We start from the raw sequence: 20,611 nt of genomic DNA on the forward strand, positions 1-20,611 counted from the left end.
GGTTAATAATTCGCGTTAAATTCGTCGAATCTCTTCGCGATGATCCTCGGTCCGAAGATCGCGGTCGACTCGTCGCAAAAAACGCCGATAGAAGTGTCTACAAAAAGAGAGAAATCGCATCCTCACCTCTTAAGCATGTCAAGTGACGTCGCACGGCCGACGAACGGCGACTCGCTCGTCGTCGTCTTTCTAGCTTTTCGCAATCGTCTCCGCCCTCCTGCGTAAACTTGCGTATCAACGCGTGGATAATTGAGCCTTTGACTAGCCTCTTCCGTCTCTGTAACGAAGAGAGAATATATTCTGGCGTAACGAACGGATCTTAGTTAAAAACAAGGTGACCCGGACGTCCCGATTTTTCCGGGACGGTCCGGACTTTTTTCTAACGGGATACCGATTTGTCCCAAATTCGACCGATCTATCCCGGTTTAGAGAATTCATTTCGTGGAGATAAAAGTCTCGCTAATTAGAAACTCGATAAAGCAAACTCTCACATCGGATAGCGGAGCTACGCTATTCGCTAGTCATCTTATTAAAAAGGCTCGACAATCTTATAATTTTTCAATTCAGCATCAACGATTTATATTACTAGAGAAGCCCCGATATTTATCTCTTACCTCTAAACCAAGCGAAGTTACGAGAAAAGTGTCGCCGTAAGCTTCCTGAGACACACGTACAACACGAACCTTTCGAAATTCCCAGAATCGGCCGGCCAATATGGCCGCGGCATTTCTCGGCGATAATTAAAAGACATCCGGCGAACGAGCGTGCTCGCACGCGCGTGTCGCTGGCTGTACGCGCGATTTAAAGCGCACGGAGACCGCGCGAGAAATCGGATCGAGAGGGGCAAGGCGAGGGAGAGGAGAGTCGTCGATGATAAACTCCCTTCGGGAAGAAGAAACCGAGCCAACGACATCGCGCGCGAACGGAGCGAGGCGAGCGTGCGCGAGAGATCCGGTACCGCCGCGGCGGTGCACGAAGCGAGAGGAGGCGATAGACGGGGAAAGGCTACGGTTTCTCGTAATGCGAACCGTAGGACGCCAAGCTGTCTGCCGGGACACCGGTATAACCCCACTACCCGGTCGCCGCGAAACACCAGCGGTGGTGGTATTCGCGCGGTCGTGTTCCCGAGCGCGCGGAGGGGACTGTCCCGCGCGTTTCTCTCGGCCGACTGCCGTCCTGCTGCCACCTAGCCACTGTCCTCGCGAACTACCGCCTCTACAGGGTGTCCCGTAATGTTAGAATCGCATTGGTCGCGATCGAGTTTCCCGCTCTGAAAGCCGCTTGATCGCACGCAGTTTCGTATACTTTACTGTGAACGAAAACTTGAAAAAAAAGGTTATAAGACGCAGACGGGTCGCCACGTGTCTGGGAAAAAAAAAAAATCGGGAAAAGTCGTGGAAATTTCAGTTGATTAGGGAAAAGCCTCCTTTCTCAAGAAGAGAGCTGGAATTTTGAACTTTGCTCACAACTCTCTCAGATACTCTTACTTTCAAAGGGTACTTGATTAAAGTACCAATTGTTTTGCTATTATATCTAACATCTTTTATAGTCAAATTTCGTATAAAAAATTTGTATACTTTAAAAACTATTTCCTACCGATCACAGTTGATTATTCTCCTTACGATCGAGGGATAATCGATTGTGATCGATCAATTTGCTTATTGCTTACGTTTTTCTACATGCCACTAGCCTCACTCCAGAAAAGTGGGATCTCGAGATACGGGGTATCTCCCCCCCTCCCCGTTACTCCCTCTCTCTTTCCCACCGAAAGGATCGATTCGATCATTGGATCGTCATGGTGTCGTCGTTGCGTCAGCGTGCGAGGGTTGAGAACGCGCGTACTATCTCGCGTATGTAGGGCGGAACCAGCTCTCTGTTGCCCGCGTCTGGTCGTACAGAGTCTATTCGATTCCACTTGTAACGTGCGTCGTAGCGAAGACAGTAATCAGGAACGCTTCTACACGGGATCTCGGAATCCGCGAACTATCCCTTCGACGAGATGCCCGCTATCATACAGAAATGACGAATGCTCGTTGACGCGAATTTTCTCTCATTCCAGAAACAAGATCTCCTATTGGATATGTTCCATAAAAAAGTGTTGCAATATTTTTCTGCGCACTACTGTATATCTCAGGTAATCAAGAGCCACAACGTCGAGTCGACTCGTTGCTGTTGTTCTCTTTTCTTCCCGATGTGCGACGCGTTTTTGATAATTGATGTAACATCTACCGACGTGAAAAAAAAAAATACTACCGTGATAGCCCAACAAGTTTCAGTTCAGACGGGGTTTACGTATCCCCTCGAGATCGAGGAGGAGGAGGCGGCTTAGGCACTCTCGGGGGCCGTGTAAATAAATCGCGGTCGGTCCCTCGGGGCTTACCACCGTGGTCGTTGTCGTCCTCCTCCTTTCCGCCACCCCCCGCCGTCCGTACACATTTTCCAACCGCGCGTTTACGCCGCGTGCGTCCGCGACGCGCCAGAAAGACAGAAGGTTCTCTGTTGGCGATGCACGGGATACAAACACGGCTCCACGGTGTTGTAGAGTCGCGAGCGCTCGACGGTAGAAAGTCTCGCCTTGGAGGCGGGCTGCTCTCTTGAGCCCAGGGTGGCGGCGCAAGTCCGGTCTCGTTGTCCGTGTTGTCGATGATGAGAGTCTCGGCGACGGCGAAGAACGACGCGTTAGCAAAAAATATCGTCCCCTTGTTACCGAATTACAATGTCACTCGGAACGCATCGCGCGGTCTATCGAGTTCTGTTCGAGGTCGGTTTTCTCATCTTGCCGCGCGTTTACGTCGGTTCTTTGAAGCGACTCGGACGGACTTGCACGCCGGTGTCGCTTGATGTTAAATTCAACATCATTGTCTGTATTTGTACGTTCGTGTAGAGCACTTCGTGACACACGGTCGCAGGACGACGATGACGGGAGGGAATGAGATATCGAGCGAGATCAGAGAAAGAGCGAGAAGGTGAGACAACGCACGATTTACGATTCAGCGGTTTGCGTAGTCTGAAGGCAGGAGCGGGGTTTACGATGGGCGTTTATCTCCGGTGCGTCTTTCCGCACGGGCGGAAACGAGGACGATCTCACAATTTTCACCCATTACGAAAAACGTTCATCGAGATGAAAAGTCGCGTCCTCTCTGTCGCCCGCTCTCCGAATTTCGCGAAGCGCGCCGACCGCTTTCGTAAAAGCGCGCGCACACACACGCAGAGGCTCGGAAAGGGACAGGGAAAGTACGTGCGAAGTGTCGGCGAGACTTTTAGCGACGCGGATGATGATCTTTCGTTCGAGCACCTTTCTAATTGCGTCTCGCTCGGGATCCGCGCCGCGCGGCTCGCGATTAGCGTTTCGAGGTTTCTTTCGCATTGCCTCTTCCCGACGATCGCGGCGGAGAGAGAGAGGTTCGTTGCACCCGCAGCTCGCGCCGCAACGAGATGACGCGTGCACACACAACGCGTCGTTTTGTGCGTGCGTCCGCGACTCGCGCTCGAAATCGATCTCTCTCTCTCTCTCTTATCGAGGAACGACGATATCGTCGTAAACGAATGTAAAAACATTGTTGCAAATGCGTGATTCCCGGTAGACGAAATTAGAAACTCGATGGAGCCAATGGGACTGCATCTCGCGTCGAAAATTCGCGCACGTTGCTGCACTTCGACAAAGGTGTGTTATTACAGAAACGGATGAACAAAAGTGTCAAAACGTTTTCCGACAGATGTGGTAGATAAATATTCGACGATACACGGGGTAGCTCAAGCGATTTCAGCGAGTCTATCGACTCGTCGAAACGCGAGAGCTTTCTCTCGGAATTTCTCGTCGTCTCTCGTCGATTCAACTTTCGCGCGCGGATTTCGCGTTTTCGACGGACAAGGAAACTCCCTCCCCGCCGGGGGAATCAGGGATGCGTACGCGCGTCCGGTCGACTATGACGGATATATAGTTGGTGATCGGCGGATCTACAACAGTGCTGTTTTACACGCACACACGCGCAAACACGTGTCGTATGTGGCGGTCGGAGGAAGGGCGTGAGCACACGCGCGATCAGGGGCCGAGAACTCGCGGCACACCTGTTGAACATTCCTTCACGAATGCACGCGCGTGTGAGCCCACCGTCGCGCGGCGGCGGCTCTACGTGCGTCACATACGTCGTTCGTGTACGCGCGCACGCGGCCCACAGGTGTGCTCATTAATTCCATTACGTTGTCCGGTGGTGCGAGCGCGCGCGCGCGCACATTAAAGCGCACCGGGAATGGAAGGTCCGTCGATCGCGCGTAAAAAGGAGGAAAAATTATAACGAGCGGCCGGACTCTTTGAACTCCCGCGAGATCGATGCCGGCGAATTAAAAGCGCGTACATTGACACGCGTTTATCCGTCGTTCGCAGGACTGGCGCAATTCAAGTCCATCGCAATGCTAAAAACAGGCTCTTCGCCGGAAAGAAATCGGCAAAAACTGGCTTTTTCTCTCTCTATTAGAAACAATGAAATAAATAGAAATCCTTCCTGTCGATATTGTGATTCACAGGTAGTACGAGGCCTTCTGTAATAATCTTAGGTATTGTACATTTATCGTTTACTGATTAAATAGTCAGTTAACATGAGTAATATGGGTATAAACCAGCATCTTTAAGAATGCAATAAAGTTAAAATATATATAAAGTTAAGATATATATAAAAATCATCTCTCTCTCTCTCTCTCTCTCTCTCTTGGTGAAGTTACGATGAAAATAAGGAAGGAAACCGCGTTTTCGATCAAATATGATAAATACGCTGCGTTACGCAGACATCGAATATTCATGAGGGAGCTTTTGAAAAAAATGAAAAAACCGCGCATTTATATTCTTAGATCGAGATTGCATCGAATTAACGAATGAGTCGGTGATTCTATAAGGAGACAAGATACGGCAGAAAAAAGAAAAAAAAAAGGAAACATAAAACACGTGGAATACCGCGAGATACCGCGTAGACGCTTGATTTATTAGCAAAAGCGAAAAAAATGGGATACAACGCGTTTTGCTCTCGGGCGTGAATTACGGCCGTGTGGTCCGCGCGGTTAGTAATTAATTGAGATATCGGCGGCAGATAAAGGCGTCCATTTGAATTGATAATGCTGCCGCGTGCTCGCACACCAGTCGTCCGGCCGTCTCGGCGAGAAATATGGTTATTGACTTGACACGCGATCGTCGACGTTTACCGGACACCACATTGTGCGCGAACGCCAATGTATTTCATGGCGTGAGCGTGCACGGTGTGTTACCCGGTCGTCTTTACGATCGGCCAACGATCACTGGTTCAATCTACTAGACACGACTGCAGACTTTGTAGTGAAAAGGGGGACGAAACACGATGAAAAATGAGGCGATTATTCTCTGCGTCGAAAGAATCTTTGAAAAAAACAGTAACTTTTTGAATAATATATCCAATATTTTAATTTCATATTTAATATTATTTATGATTTAGTTTGGAACGAGATTAATCGCGGATGAGAGGTGACACTTGTCGATACAAGCGTTGTTTCATCGGTGCGTTTTTCTTTCTGTTCTTGTATTACAGACTATACAGACGTATACTAGACGGGACGATTTTTCTTATTTTTGTTTTTGCTACTTTAATTAATCGAGAATGGGTGTCCCAACAAACGAACGAGCGTACATAGATTCAATCTATGCATGCGCTAATATTCGTGCAATGGCCTTAATGCGCGCTGTGACAACGTCTACTTGTCAACCTTGAATCACTTTTAACAATAAAGTCACACAGGGACGAACATGAATCTCTTGTTTCATTAGGCTCGAGACTCGGTGTCGATATGAATTTTAATTAGCAGAAGCCGCGATATACGGGCGCAGCCGATAAGCAGCTTCGAATATTTCTCAATGATAAGTACTGGGCTTTTATATTGGAAATATGCGCCTTTTATCGTAGTCAAATCTCTCATCTTCTTTGATCTCCTTTCGGTCTTTTCACTCGAAAAGGAACGACTGCTCGAATGAATTACGCTCAAAGTTGACTGTCGTTGATTATAATAATATAATTTGATGGTTATAAAATTATATGATCATCCTCAGCGATACTGTTTTATCGGTCGTTAATTAATATAATGAAATCATTAACAATTAAATATTTATAAAGATACTCTCGGTACACACCGACATATCGTTAATGCTGGCGCGCTTGTAATTATTCGTAACGAGCACCGATTGCGTATCATCGAGTGCAAAAGCGTGTTGCGACAGCGTGTCTCTTCGACTTGTGTTTTCGAGCAGAGACGAAAATCGTGGGAACGATCACACGATTGTCTCCTGTTCTAAAACTGAGTCGAATGAGAAATGCCGTCGCGGCGGCTCCCCTTCGTCGTCGATTATAGGCGAATATTTTTCCATCACGCGCGAAAAATCTTCCCCCTTCTACCGGTGAAACCGACCGCGCCGTCGCAGGAATACGACTTCTTCTTCCACCCGGTATCGGAAGGTAACATCATCGTCGCTAATTACAGACGCGCATGGCGCAAAAAGCTGGAGGCGGCCGAGAAATAAATCGACTCTGCTTCGAGATCTCCCGACGAGGCGCGATCTCGCGAGAGAGGCGGAGACGCGACAGTGTATCTCCCCCTCCCCCCCTTCTCCCTTCGCGAAAAATCCCGGCGTTCGGTTAATAGATCCGAGAAGCTGACCGGAATTGCTTAGCGCTTAATCATTTCGCGCGCGCGCGCATGCTGAGGTCGACAAAGACCAATAGAACCGTCTTTATATAATTATCGCGAGCGATTGACGTCATTGATTCCGCCACGGTGCCTGGTGCTGCCTGTTTCTCGCGTGGTGGTGTATAACGAGGCGGGTTCTCTCTCTCTCTTTCAAACACACTCACTCACTCACTCACTCACTCTCTCTTCCTCTTTGCCGACTTGTTACCACGAAAATAATTGGCGGTGACCTCGATGGGAGACCTCTGCCCCTCCCCCACTATAGGACGTCTCCAAGTCACAGAGTCCGAATTTTTTTCCCGGTCGTCTCCTCATCGGAGACGAGTTTTCTACGCCGCGCGCGTGTACGATTTGACCTCTCGGTCTCGCCCGCTCGATTAAGAGTAGACACTAGACGGAACGAATGCCTGGCCGATGATTTGAACCGAGCGATGACAGAGAATGTACACTGAGATCAGCGACGAATCGTCCGCGAAAGTGGGACCTCGTCGGGGACGCGCTTTTTAGAGACAATTTCGAGGCGAAGAGGAGAAAGAAAAAGTTCTGCGGCTATTATGCCATTTTCGCGTGAAAGTGCGAGCAAAAATAAAAGTGACGAAACTATCGAGATGAAATTACGATAAAATGTCACTATAAAGTATAAATCGCGTGCCACGGCTTCCCTCCCCCCTCCGGCTTCTCGCTCAGACTCCGGTAACTCTTGGAGTTAATCGCGGTGTACTCGATAATGATACACCTTCGCGCGACATTTCGTTCGGAGAAATCCATGGCGGTAGGTGCCCACGACAATATTACACACGCACAGTGTGTGTGTAACGCCGCGCGGGGCGATCCAGATTTAAGTACATCCTTCCCTGAGACTTTCGAATACGCGCAACGAACAATTTCCCTTCCGGCGAAACCTCTCCGCGGAGAGAGATACTCTCGTGCAGAGCGAGCCGCCGGGATTTGCTCCTTATCTCATTACGCGGCGTACTCTTATCTAGTTATCGCGTGACACTTTCCCGCGATCTCGCACACACGCTCTCGCACGCGTGTGGAGGGAAAACGAGCGCGCGATCGATTCGTCCGGACCACCCTGCGTAGAGCGGAGTTACCATCAGCGAGACGCTTCCGGCGAAGGAGATCAGAGATTTCCCACCCTGCTCATCCTCCTGCGTGCCTAATAACACGTTTTTCCCCGTGAAAAATCATTCGCGGCGATATTATCCTCGTCGGCACCCCTTTGGGCCTACGTCGAAGGCCCGAATCGTGCTCTGCGGTGAAGAAGGTGGAGGATGAGGAGAGAGGAAGAAAGGAAGGAAGGTACACGCGGCGGCGGTGGTGGGCTTTTTGCATACGCGCGTTATTACTCGCGTACACGTACACACGCGTATAGTAGGTAGATAGGTATGTAGGCAGGCCAGGCAGGTAGGTCCGTGGACGTCAAAGAGGATCGGTGAGGTCCCGAGAGGAGGGTGCCTCGTTGCCGCTTGATTTACAGTCCGCCTCCCCCCCTCTCTCTATCTCTTTTCTTTCTCTTCCTCGCGGCTCCCCTTGTTCCGCCGCCCTCTCAGTATTTTCGTCTCCGTCTTGTTCGCCCCCCCTTCTCCCCTTCCGGCCAAACGGTATATAGCGTGTAGCACACGTATCACATGGCATATATTATGTGGTACATGGTATACCGGCGGCGGCGGCCGACCGCCTAATTAGAGGGCCCCTCCTCTCACCCTCTTCGTTCTCTTCGGCATCTTGATCTCTCTTTCTCGTTTTTCTCACTCTCTTTCTTACGCTTTTCGTCCCTCCCTCCCTCTCTCTCTCTCGCTCGCTCTTTCTGCCGTCTCCGCACGTACACATGTGCGCAAAACAACCGTGATCCAGCCGCAAGCCCGCTGGTGTGCGCGTGTGTGCGTCGACAGAGAGAAACAGTGAGTGAGGAAGAGAGTAGAGAGAGAGAGAGAAAAGAACGGCTTCTTTCGCTAAATCCGCGCACGCACGCACATCGGGCTACGATTATGTATCGCGAAGCTTATTCTATTGTGTAACCGAGAAAGTTCGGTTGCGGTTTTGGTACCCAGAGAGATATCGGTGAAAATTGATTTCGCAATGTGATACTCGGTCGGCGGCTCTCGTGTGTGTAGGTTACCAACGCGAGACATATCGAGACACGTGCGCGTTGACCACGCATAGGCACTCTAAATTTTATCCGCACATTATTTTCGATCACGCGAGTGGTATGTGACCCTCTTTTTATCGCTCTTAATTTTACGGCACGCCTCCTTTGCTGCACATGGTGGGACCGTTTGCGATATTTCGCGTTTGCGATGTTATTCACTTCGCGTTTTCCATCGGCTATATCATCCTTAACACCGATACCGCGCCTTGAAGAGACACGACGTATATTGAAACGAAAACGTCTCGCTAGTGAACACGCAATGGCGCGATAAACATGTGATTCGACTGTATCGGGTCTTATCAAGGATTTATCGAGTCATGAGGAATATAATATTTCATACGGATGTTTCGTATGTCGAGCGTTACGTGTCATTTTAATGGAAGACACGTGTGTATATTTGTTCATAAACATCACGCGAAATTCTCGCGTTCACTCGCATATATTTAACACGCAAAGAACGCGAGTCGCGAGGTAGAAATAGCACGGGATTGGACGAAGTCAGACGTTTTGAAGGATCAAACTGGTGTCTTCTGTCTCTGCAGTCGTCGTGTTTCCGCGATAGTTACGATCGACTGTGGTAAGTGCATACTCATCTTCGTATAGACTTAATACAGCCCGACAAAGAATCTCGTGTACTTCCATTACAGTTCCGTGTCTAAAAGGACAGAGAAAAAAAAACCCCCCAAATTATGCCTTCAGCAAAAAAGTAGGGTTCTTTAATGTTTGTTACAAAAAATCCCCACAAAAATATGCGAATGTTCGAAGAGGATTTTTATAAGCGAACGTTGAAAAAATATAAATATTTTGCAAAACATATTAATTGATCTCGAGTACTTTCACTATAGTTTCATGTGTCTACAATAATATAAAGTCGATAACGATATAGTCGGTAACGCTATTTTATAAAACGCAAAAGGAATAATATGTCTCCTATTTTCATAAATACCGACGGCTGTGTACGAAAAAGAAAAGCAAAGTCAAAAATTCGGACATTGGAGATGCTAGATGTCAAAGAGAGGTGAAGAGCGTAGCGAGTATGAGAAAGAGAGAGAGAGAGTCTCCTTTTAATTCGCGAGGATACATATTCGGGTTAACGTTCGGGCTCGGTAAGCGTGTCCAGCCCGCCGTTGATCCGTCGATTTCGAGGGGCGTAAATTTCGTAGCTCGATGACGCGTGCACTTCTCGAGAAATATCTTCGACGGCTATCTCCGACCGGAATGATTCCGCGCGCCGGCTGTGCCGCCGTGCGCGCCAGTCATTACTGTCGGACGATGTACGAGCGCGCGCGGTCTACACCGTTGGAACGGACGCACATGGTGGTGGTTACCGCTCTCGTACACGGCGTACGTGGTGTGTTATCCAACCCGTGTATATGCGCGCCGTCGTTGTCCATACGTATCGCAAACGAGGCGGCCGCGCGTTCGGCCTCTCCTCCTCTCTCTCTTTCTCTCGGGGGGCCTTATAGCGGGGTCCCTTCTCGAGCTCGTCCGGCAACTCCTCACGATTGAGTCATCCGGCACGAGAAAAGGACCACCTGGCGAGGAGAGCCGATGCATCTAACGATACGCCGCGCGGGCTCCCTCCCCGCTCCTCCCCCCGCGGGCCTTTCCCCTCCCTTGGCAGACCGGGCCCGTTCTTCGCTCTGAGAAGGAGGGAGAGAGAAGAACCCTCTCTTCTTCTCACTCGCTCGCTCGTTCCACCGCTTTGCCCTCGGGCGTGTAGGACGCGGACGCTCCTCCTCGTCGTCTTTTCTGCCGAGGACCCGAGAGAGAGAGAGAGCCGCGCGTTTCGGTAATTGCACGCGTTTCGCTGCTTCTTATCCTTCTGTGAGCCGCGACGGCCTTTTTGCGGAAGGCCCCGCGGACTCGGAGAGCGTGGTGACTTTTTTAAGAAGTCTCTTCTCCCCGACTCGTACGAAGCGCCGAAAGCCGCCTCCCTCCCGCCGTTTCCCGCTTTATGCTTCTCTCCAGGTAATGACAGGCGGGCATGCACGCAACACGCGCCCGCTTTGAGGATCCTCTTGATGTCACCGCGACGACCAGCGGCGGGCCCCGCGAGGTCGTTGACTTGGTCAACGTGCGATCGGGGTTCGAGATTAGATTCGACGCGACTGTTCCGGATGTTTGGGAATGGCGATACGACACGGGGGAGGGGTCCGAACCTCGATGAGTACGCGAGAGAGCATTTTTCGCGCTCCGCCGCATTCCGTCGCAAAGACAGAAAGAAAGAGGGTCCTCCTTCTCGACGAAAACTCTCCGTTCCCTCGGAATTCGCACGGAGCCCGTCCACGGTGAAATTAGAGGCGTGTCGCTCGACGATCTCGTTAACGCGCGCTGCTAATTCGAACGCCGTCGCTCAATATAAAGAAACAACCGAAAATTATTCTCGCTTCGGACGAGTGCCGCATTGAAGGGCGGATCGATTTCTCCGTTTGCGGATAAGTAATGATCGCGGAGACAGCGAGATTGTATTACCGTATACCCCCAAAATTCGTTTCGATTTCATATTTTTCATTTATGTATCAAATTCCACCAGGATTCAGAATATACATGAGAAATGAATTTAACGCTTACGGTAAACTTACGATATATTTCCTTGGGATATGTGAACCTATGAAACACTTGAAGTAATATTTACTCGAATGCGGAATGTATTTTTCTGTGCGTAGAGAAGTGAAAATACATTTCGCTTGCTGCGCTTTCCTCAGGTTCGGCTTTTTCGCGGTGTTATTTCGCCCGAAAACGTGTTGCGTGCGACAAAACGTTCATTTGGAAATCATCCGTGAGATTTGTGCGCGAGGACTGGTTGGGTATATCTCGTGTCGCGTTGTTAATCCCGGAGCATGGTCGTTTATGCAAACGCGACGACCGGCATCATTTCAGCGACGTCGAAACCTCCTCCGAGGCTCCGTCGCGGGGATTCTCACGCGGCTCGATATTGCGAGTCACACAGCGGTCTCCGCCGCGAGAATCGCCGCGCAGTCTCACAAATCCGCGGCGCAAAGTATCGCTTCTCGCGGCGGACGACCCGCGAAATCCCACGATATTCCTCGTCCCGGCGTCGTACGACGTTTACCGCGCGCGCTACGTTCTCCTTCGCGCCTCGTGACAGCGGGATATAAAACAGCACCTGGAGTCGCCGTGCTGTCTCGCGACCGCGGGATTCGCGGTGAATTAGAAGCCGAAGTGTCGAGGATTGAAGTGTCGTCACGGGGAAACATTTCTAAATCGAATCTCGAAGACACTTGTTAAGCATCTCGATAGTATCGGAACTTTTGGTTGAATTGAACTCCGAAACATCGAGTGAAGAGATACATGAAGGTGACAAAATCCGAGTATACTGAGAAAAAACTATTTAATATATACGTGGTAATAATAAATTTTAAATACATTAAGTATATTTGATTCCTATCAGGGAAAGTATTGATACGGTGAGATACCTTGAGAAACAGCGATTGGTGCTGGTTTAAAGAACCAACACTTTTAGACATACGTGTTTACCCCGCAATCCTGATTTACATTTCAATCTCTCTGTCCCACCGTCGCCAAGTTTTTTACGCAAATTCTCGCTTCACGACACTTCGTGGGAAGCGCGAGCGCTCCGGAACACCCTGTATACCATTCGCGAACGAGCCGCCGCGGGGCAGTATCGAAGAGAGCGTGTGGCTTTTTGCCAAAGAAGCTTCGCAGATTGCACACCTGTGCGTGGTCGAGCCGAGAAGAGACCTCACCTATCGAAAGAGAGAGAGAGAGAGAGAGAAGAGTCAACTGGTCTCCATTTACTTTTTCTACCTTCGCGTATCCCCCGCGCACACCTCGGCACGCTTTTCGTTCTCTCTTTCTCTCCCCCTTTCTTTCTTTTCTCCCGCGTTATCCGTCATATCGTATCACCCTCCGCGTATTCCAGCTTCCCTTATACGGCGTAAGGTGCGTAAGGTGTGTGTCCTTCGCTCGTCGTCGCATCGAAACTTGCGTTTCTAAAAGCTACAGCTTCAGTTACGAATCTGCTCAGCGAGACTCCCTTTTTCTGACATTGACGATTGAATATCGTTTGCTCCTTGAACGTTGGTCGAATCGTTTCCTTAAAGTCTCGATTTTCTACGTCATTCAGTAAGCAAAATCATATCTTCTAATGTGAAGATATAACATTCTAATACGAAAGGAAAAAGAGGTAGACCGAGACTACGATTAGGTAGTAAAGTTATCTGTGTGTGAAAATCGGCTTCCAAGAAGAAGAGACTGCTTCTCGGACACGTCGGCCGAGAGTTGCTGCCTCGCTTTATTAACCGGTGACCGATTCCACCCTGTAAATTACGACGAGCTCCGGGGAATTGTTGCGACGCGTTATCATCCGGCGATACCTTCATAACCGCGGCCATACACGCGCTACATCGCCGGTTAAAAAGCGCCATTACTTACACGTCGGGACGACGGCCGACCCTTACGGAACGGCTGGTCGTTTCTTTCTCTCTCTCTCTCGCACTGTCCGCCGGTGCAAAATATAATGTAATCTGCCTGTAAGTAAGTCGAATGTTTCGCCTCGTGAGATCGTGCCCGCCCGGGACCCCGTGCGTTTACCGTTTCTTCTTTTTTCTTCTCTTTCTCTTTTTTTTTTCTCTCTCTCTCTCTTTCTCTCTCTTTCCCTTTCTTTTTCTCTCTTTTTACATAAGCCGGCTCAATTACGGCTCGGTCGTGTCAGAGGCGAGCGACGCCTCGCTTCGCCTCGCGGCGCGCATATATCGGTGTACTTTATGCCTCTGTGTGGTCCGGTTGTCAATGCATCGCGAAATTTAAGATAAGATCACGCGGGCTTAAATCCGGCCGACACGGCCGGGCGGCCGGCTGCACCATTACCGGAATCGGGGCCAAGCCGAAAGTTAAGTCCCTCGCGTTCCCGAACTTTAAAATGTACCGGTGCAACTGGCTCTAATTTATGATGCCTTTACGCGTCCCGCGTTTCGGTCCTCCCAGATTTTCTCACACGTGTAAATCCCGGTCGGTTTCCCAGCGGAGGCAAAGAGGCGAGAGAGGAGCGATGAGGATAAGGGCGGAAGGAGGGGGGAACTTGTGAACGCTGCGAGCCCCACGACGACCGTCTCGTTCTCTTTTTCGACACAGAGAGGAAGAAAGGCGATAGAGAGAATATGCGTTTACTCGTACAAATTCCACTTGACATTTAATTGACGGGCGTTAATACGGGTTGACTACTTTGACCTGCGGCGGCCAACCGAAAACGCGCACGAATCGAAACGTCTTTCATTGAATTATTTAATCGAATGTAAAAGTTACCGCTCACGGAGATGGAACGACGTTCCCAATCTGTTATACATTTCGCGAGGTTTCTTCTGTCTTTCTGTAGTATGCAAAGTTCGTATAAAGGGAGTACGGTCGGCGTTATGCAATTCTCGCGACTTTTAATCTTACCGAGATTCCCGGGACAATTTAGAATTAATTTCTTCTAGCGAAAATATCGAAAAGCACGAGGGAAGTCATTATTTACGACAACTTTTCACTCTTCAATGTATCTCTTTAGCTGAGTCTCCAATTAAAATTCTGTCAAAGTCCATTTAATAAATAGATCGGAGAAAATAATTTTGTTGTTATTTAGCCCGAAGCCTTATATATATGTGAAAAAATCGTGTGATAGTAAAAAGTTTTCAATCTAGGGAACGGCACATAACGCCGACTGTACTACGCATCCCTTCGTTCACGCGTGATTCGAGCAAGACATAGTTTCACACGGTCCAATTGAGTGTCAAGTGTCGATCGAACGTTGGCCAGTTGGACTATTTTCAACTGTGTCATTCGATTGATTGAATTTGCGCGCACGCCAATTTTGATGTGCGCATATCCCATTGTAAAGATACAATCAAGCACAAGGAACGCGACTATTTGTGCCTCTCGGGAGACCTCATTTAAAACGCTAAATATTATTTTGAGACGCGTGATGATATGGTTAAATGAATGAGCGTAATCCTTGGCTTGTATTTGGACAGGAGAGTCCAGCGTACCAGCGAAGAATGATCTTTTGTACATTGCATCACGATGTAATAATAAATTAGCTCGCATTGGTCCAATTGAAAAACTCACTTTGTGCGAGTATATATATATATATTTTTTTTTTACACAACATTTTGCAACAACGCGTTCCAACGCGGTCGTGTTGGCGATGCTTTCAAGATGGATGAAGTGGGAGGCCACACAGATAGTAGTCGCGACGCAATTGGATCCTATTAAATGCCCAACAATCTTAGTTAGAAAGCCATTTCTATCACGCGAAGGCTGCTGCTGCTGCGGGGAGGAACTGACAGTAGATTCCCAGGCCCGAACGAAATCAATTAAGTCGCAATGAAGAGGATCTTGAGAAAAAGAATGAAAGGAAGAGAGCGGTCCTCGGCTCCTTCTTTGAGACAAAGCCGCCGATCGCGGTTCACGCCGGACACATCCGTTCTAAGAAAGTCGAACCCCGAAAAGAAACGAGACAGATCTCGGAACGTGTCCAGTCTGTCGCGGGTGCTTGCCTTTGGGTATCTTTACAGAGAGAGAGTGAGAGAAAGAGAGAGAGAGGGTGGGGGAGAGTCTTAACGATCTCGGGATCCGGGCGACTTTGGGGGCAAATTATCGGCCTGCGGCCAATTACCAGGTGGAGGCGCCGATATATAGAGGAGAGCGGTTGCGAGAGAGTTCCGAGAATCGTCCGCGGCTAAAAATAAGATCCCACCCGGGAGCGGTGATTATGTTCCGAAAAAAGAAGAACCGGGCGAAACGCTCTCCTCGTGTGCAGGTGGCGGTGGGATGGGCGAGGATGGGATGATGATACGGACGAAGAGAGAGAGATAGAACGAGAGGGGGTGGTGGGGGAGAGAGAGAGGGCGAGAAGAAAGAGAGCGAGAAAGGAAGGCCCCCTCGCGATGGTGGTGGTGGTGGATCGTGCGCTGGGGCCCCCGTTAATGAAGTTGTCGGTTGAGGACGTTTACAGGTGGGGCCTACCTGCGTGTGGTCCATTCACAGCGACTGCTGCAGGACTGGTTAAGAGTTGCTTTACATCTCTACCCGTGTGCAGGTCGGGCCGGCCGTAGCAGAAAGCTACGGAGGAAGAAGGAGAGGAGGAGGAGGAAAAGAGAGAGAGAGAGAGAGAGAGAAAGAAAGGGAGAAGATGATAGGGTATATTGGTATATCCAAACGTATGTCCGTCGTTACGTATACAACGAGCGATCTCGCGCTCTCTCGCGGTCCCACTGACGACGTACGCGAAGTCGAGTTCCCGGTTTCTCTCAGCCGAGAGTCGTATTTTTTTATCTTTGTTTTTTTTATTTTATTTTATTTTCTTTTTAATCGCTTCCCTTGGATCGTTCCGAGACTTCGTCGCCTGAGCGCGTGGAAACAGTCTGATTGAGAGAAATAGAATTGGAACGAGTAAAAAGAAGAGAAGATAAAACAGAATATTTTTTTAACGAGAAGTGCCGGTTATTTTCCGTCGCGTTTTAAAATAACGTGTAATAGTGTAAATAAATTGATGAATTTAGTGAAGGTATACACAGAAAGACCTGTTGCCCTGCGTAGCTTTTTTAATAATGCAGCACCATTGAGATTTTGATAAGCTTTAGAATATTTTCAGAACGGCTGAAAATAAGAGATACGCGTGTTTATGTAACATATGTACATTTTCAAGGGTCGAAACAACCCCTCGAAAGAATACTTGATGCTGTAATAACTTGACCGGCAGAATACTGATTTTTTTCTGCAAAGTTTCTGAAAAGAATTACAACGGTCTAACGTTTGGTCTGTGTTCTTTCCCTTTTTCCAGATAATGCATCGCCAGCAAAACTCTCAGTCGTCGGCGACCAACGAGTTCGCCATGTACCCGTCGGCCGCGTATCATTCCTCGCATTCGACGCTACCCTCGTTGACGTCGCTCTCGTCGCCGTCGTCGGCGACGTCGACCTCGTCATCGTCGGCCCCGTCGTCGTCGAGATCGCTCTCGGCGTCGTCCTCGCCGATTCTGCTGTCTGTCCTCACGTGGTCGTTGACGTTCCTGCTAATCTCGTCTTGCATCAACCTGACGGACGCGCGCACCCTCAACGGCCATCCCCTGAGCAAAAGGTCCTTCTTCGACATCCAGTGCAAGGGCGTGTACGACAAGAGCATCTTCGCCCGTCTCGACCGCATCTGCGAAGACTGCTACAACCTCTTCCGGGAGCCGCAGTTGCACATGCTTTGCAAGTAATTATCAACGACGACCATTCGAATATCGACGATATGTCGCCCGGTGTTGCACGTCGAGGTACATGCATAGGAAGAACTAGCCACAGGAACTAAAATTTAACCGTGGCAGGTAAAATGAGGACAGCTAATGTTGTTGCTACCGCGGCTAATAAATTTAATTGCAGTAGCAACGATATTAGCTGTTGGAAATAAAATGCATCTGTTGCAAGGTGCAACTCTATTCGCTGTAGCGCCTTAATTCGAACAGCTAATAAATTTAGCTGCGGTAGCAATGGCATTAGCTCCCAGGTTGCTAATTCTTTCTCTGCGTTCACGAGCATACGCGTTGCCGTTTTTCCGAATCGCTTCGTATATTCAGCATAGGTCCAGTCAAGAAGACGAGCCACTCTCGTTGCTCGTAATTGTTTCTTTCCGTGATAGCGTATACGGTCGTATTCATCTGAGATGACGTAACCGGATACATTACCGGGCTGCATTAGTAGTTTTAACGATGTACCTCGAAACTCGTTCGAATGAGTAAGACCGGACACAGGTAAACGATCGTTCGAATGAGTAAGACTGCTAAGGGTCGGCTGACAAGCCGCCGAGACATTCTAAAATACGCGCTGTCAAGGTCAAGGTAGTAGTAGTAATCAGAACATGTGACTTGGACTCTGTCTTGTCCATCTGATCAATCTTCATTTAACTTCCACCGGTCTTATAAAAAAGAAAAAGGATTAAGGGAATAGCATAGTTGTATTATTAAATAATTCTTACAAAAAGCAACCAGCGTTTAGCTCTTACTTGCCTTTGATTGTAGATTTCAAAGAAATCTTGATACCCACTCAATAAAATTCAGAGGTCTAACAAGACACGAAAAGCTTGCAGACAAATTTTTAAACAGTTCGGTTAAATTTCCCGTTAGTCACGGTGAAACAGAGTAGCTCACATTCATCGCGTTCACATCACACTTACATTTACGTAAGACCAATACGTGCAAGAAGCACTGAAAGAGTAGCCAGTGTTTATATAACAACATTTCGATAGTCGCCCCTGCATTACAGATGGTTATTAAGTTCATCGTCGAACCTGATTTGTCTGATTCCCTTAATTCAGCCAGCTTAGAAGCATATCGTACTCGCGAGGTTCATCTCAATTCTCGCATCGAGAATTAGAAGCGCGAATGCGGCGGCAGTGCGGAGAGGAAAGTCGCGAACGACTTCCGCCGCGTGATTTCTACCTTCAAAAATGTCGACGACGGCAGTGGTAGCGGCTTGGTGAACAACGGCCAAGGTAGACGGACGCGCGGATACGTACCTTTGTACGCGCACACGTGCTCCGATCTCGGTGCCACCGCCGTATATACGCGAATACCCCCGGTGCGCTCGCGCGTTCACCGCACGTCGGCACGTGTATCGAAATGGAATGAGATTTCTCTTCTATTTATAGCTCGCGCGAGCGAATGCCAACGCACATCCGCCGCTACCTGCCGTTTGTGCCGTGCCGCGTTAAGCCGCTTAACGGCCGTCGCGAAAGAGCCATTGTATTGGCAAACGGGTTCAACGCGAAAAAGGGAAAGAGAGAGAGTGTGAGAGAGAAGGATTGACGTCCAGCTCGAGAGAGCGCCTGCGGTGTGGTTATTTAAATTTAGAAAAAATTTACGTGAAAATTTCGCGAGGATGGATGGATGGCTTCGATGAATTGCCAATTGAAAGTAATCATTTAAAAATTATCAAACATACTTTTTTTTTTTAATCAAGCGATATCAAGTTGTGCATCCGTTCTGACGAAAAAATACTGCAAGTAAGTGTTTGCCAAGGAGTATTCAAACAATTATTTTACTTGGATTAAGTAAATATTATTTGAATGCAGCACTCTTTTTCTTTCAAGGTGCTGCATTCAAGTAATGTTTATTTAATCCAAGTAAAATAATTACTCCGATAATCCTTAGCAAATATTTACTTGAATACTAAAATAGCACTTTTTTCTATCACTATTATTTAGTATATATATTTAATCTACTTATTTTTCAAATGGATTGTTTATTAGAAGAAAAAGATACGATTGCATCGTTTGATATAACTGCAGAAACGGATATAAATATAGCAGCGATAGATCGACGCATCCATCCTGTTAGCGAGGAATGCCGGGAAGAAATTCCCCGAATCATAGTCGCAGTTTAATCATAATATAGTATTACAGGAAGTAGATTTGTTACGTGACGAGTGTACTTCCTTTTGCATTCTTCGGAATTTCCAGGTCTTACAAAGCGCCGGCCGGCGAAGTCGATGGCGTTGACTCACGATTCACCGTAATTCTTTTCTTTTTTCGAAATGTTTGCAGGAAAAATTGTTTCACGACGGACTACTTTAAAGGATGCTTAGACGTGCTGCTGCTGTCGGACGAGGTCGAGAAAATCCAAATGTGGATCAAACAACTCCACGGAGCTGATCCTGGGGTTTAGGTAGCTTATTTTTCTTTAGTTTATGATTTCTCCTCTTATGCGCCCCCTTTTGTTTCTCCGCTTTTCGTACATATATATAACGTACTAACCGTGTCCGCTTACTCTCCATTATCCTTCCTCGTCTCTAATGTCCTCGTCCCGATATGTTTGAAAATACGTGAACGTTTGAAAATTACGTAGACGTCCGCGAGATAGTATATTCCACCGAGAAAAGTAAGTTTTGGGGGGATTTAACAGAATTTTAATCATACGATAACGACACGTGTATAAAGATTATATGTGCGGCGGTGTTTAGATCGAAAGCTCTGTGCAAATGCTTCGGACAAGGTTGATAATAAGCGATGAGAGACCGGTAAGAACGCGAAGATCCGAGAATAATGTGTTACGAAGGATACAAGAGAGAGACAATTAAATACCTCGCTTACCGATTTGAAGTGTAAACGCATCGAGTTGCCGCAGTATCGCATGCATAATCGATAATTCGCGAATAAGATCGAATTTGTCCGTGAGAGAAAAACCGGCTATCGTCGAGCTATCGACGCGTATTTCTTCCCGTACCTTATTTTGATTTCATCATCATTTGAAATTACATTTACGTTGCATTTGGATGCCACTACTTGGACGAACATAACCGCGTGTAATATAGATCTCTTCGCATCGACGTAATGAGTACGAGAGATTAGGTAATTTTGCGCATGCTTATACCAACGAGCGATGCTGCAATAGACAGCAAATAGATTGCAAATACGTTCAATAGAATGCGAAATGTCGAGTCGTATTGGAATTTGTCGCGACTGAAGAGCGAAGGCTTCAGCGAGTTCGAATATCGCGCGAAATCTTGAGAAAAAAATCACGTAATGACGTATGTACGAACACGAGTGTTATTATTTAACTTAACACTCGCACTTAATTTGACAACAATGCAGCATTGCTCTGGCGAAGTGATATACGCAACATCTCGTACATACACATAGAAAAATATATACTGCGTTCAAGTAAATATTACTTATTTCAAATATTTCTAAGTTTATATATCCGCAAATATATCATTAATTTCATCAGAAGCATCAAACTTACTCAAAATA

At 47.9% G+C, this 20,611-nt stretch overlaps 2 protein-coding genes across 6 annotated transcripts in view; one reads left to right on the forward strand and one right to left on the reverse strand.

The window, feature by feature from the left end:
- LOC106748491 (peroxisomal leader peptide-processing protease) overlaps positions 1 to 20,611 on the reverse strand; it is a 73,394-nt gene that overhangs the window by 47,141 nt on the left and 5,642 nt on the right. The window contains exons 1-2 of one of the 3 annotated variants that reach the window (XM_014627066.1): positions 615 to 1,082; positions 127 to 277 (exon numbers count right to left, since the gene is read on the reverse strand). The exons of 1 other annotated variant lie outside the window; for it this stretch is intronic. The gene's annotated coding sequence lies outside the window, so the exon portion shown is untranslated. Of the gene's footprint in view, positions 1 to 126; positions 278 to 614; positions 1,083 to 20,611 lie in introns of those variants that run through there. One more of the 3 variants, XM_014627065.1, reaches the window with a different exon arrangement.
- The window catches only part of LOC106748495 (ion transport peptide-like), a 46,488-nt gene that overhangs the window by 24,544 nt on the left and 1,333 nt on the right, over positions 1 to 20,611 (forward strand). For 2 of the 3 annotated variants that reach the window (XM_014627071.1, XM_014627072.1), the window contains exons 2-3: positions 16,665 to 17,080; positions 19,406 to 20,209. In XM_014627071.1, coding sequence (XP_014482557.1) covers positions 16,668 to 17,080; positions 19,406 to 19,526 — 534 coding nt within the window. In that variant the 5' untranslated portion in view covers positions 16,665 to 16,667 and the 3' untranslated portion in view covers positions 19,527 to 20,209. The remainder of the gene's footprint in view (positions 1 to 16,664; positions 17,081 to 19,405; positions 20,210 to 20,611) is intronic. The other variant, XM_014627073.1, reaches the window with a different exon arrangement.

The sequence above is a fragment of the Dinoponera quadriceps genome, unplaced genomic scaffold (assembly GCF_001313825.1).
Source record: "Dinoponera quadriceps isolate SergipeBrazil2010 unplaced genomic scaffold, ASM131382v1 scaffold2915, whole genome shotgun sequence".
In the NCBI taxonomy this organism is placed as follows: domain Eukaryota; kingdom Metazoa; phylum Arthropoda; class Insecta; order Hymenoptera; family Formicidae; genus Dinoponera; species Dinoponera quadriceps.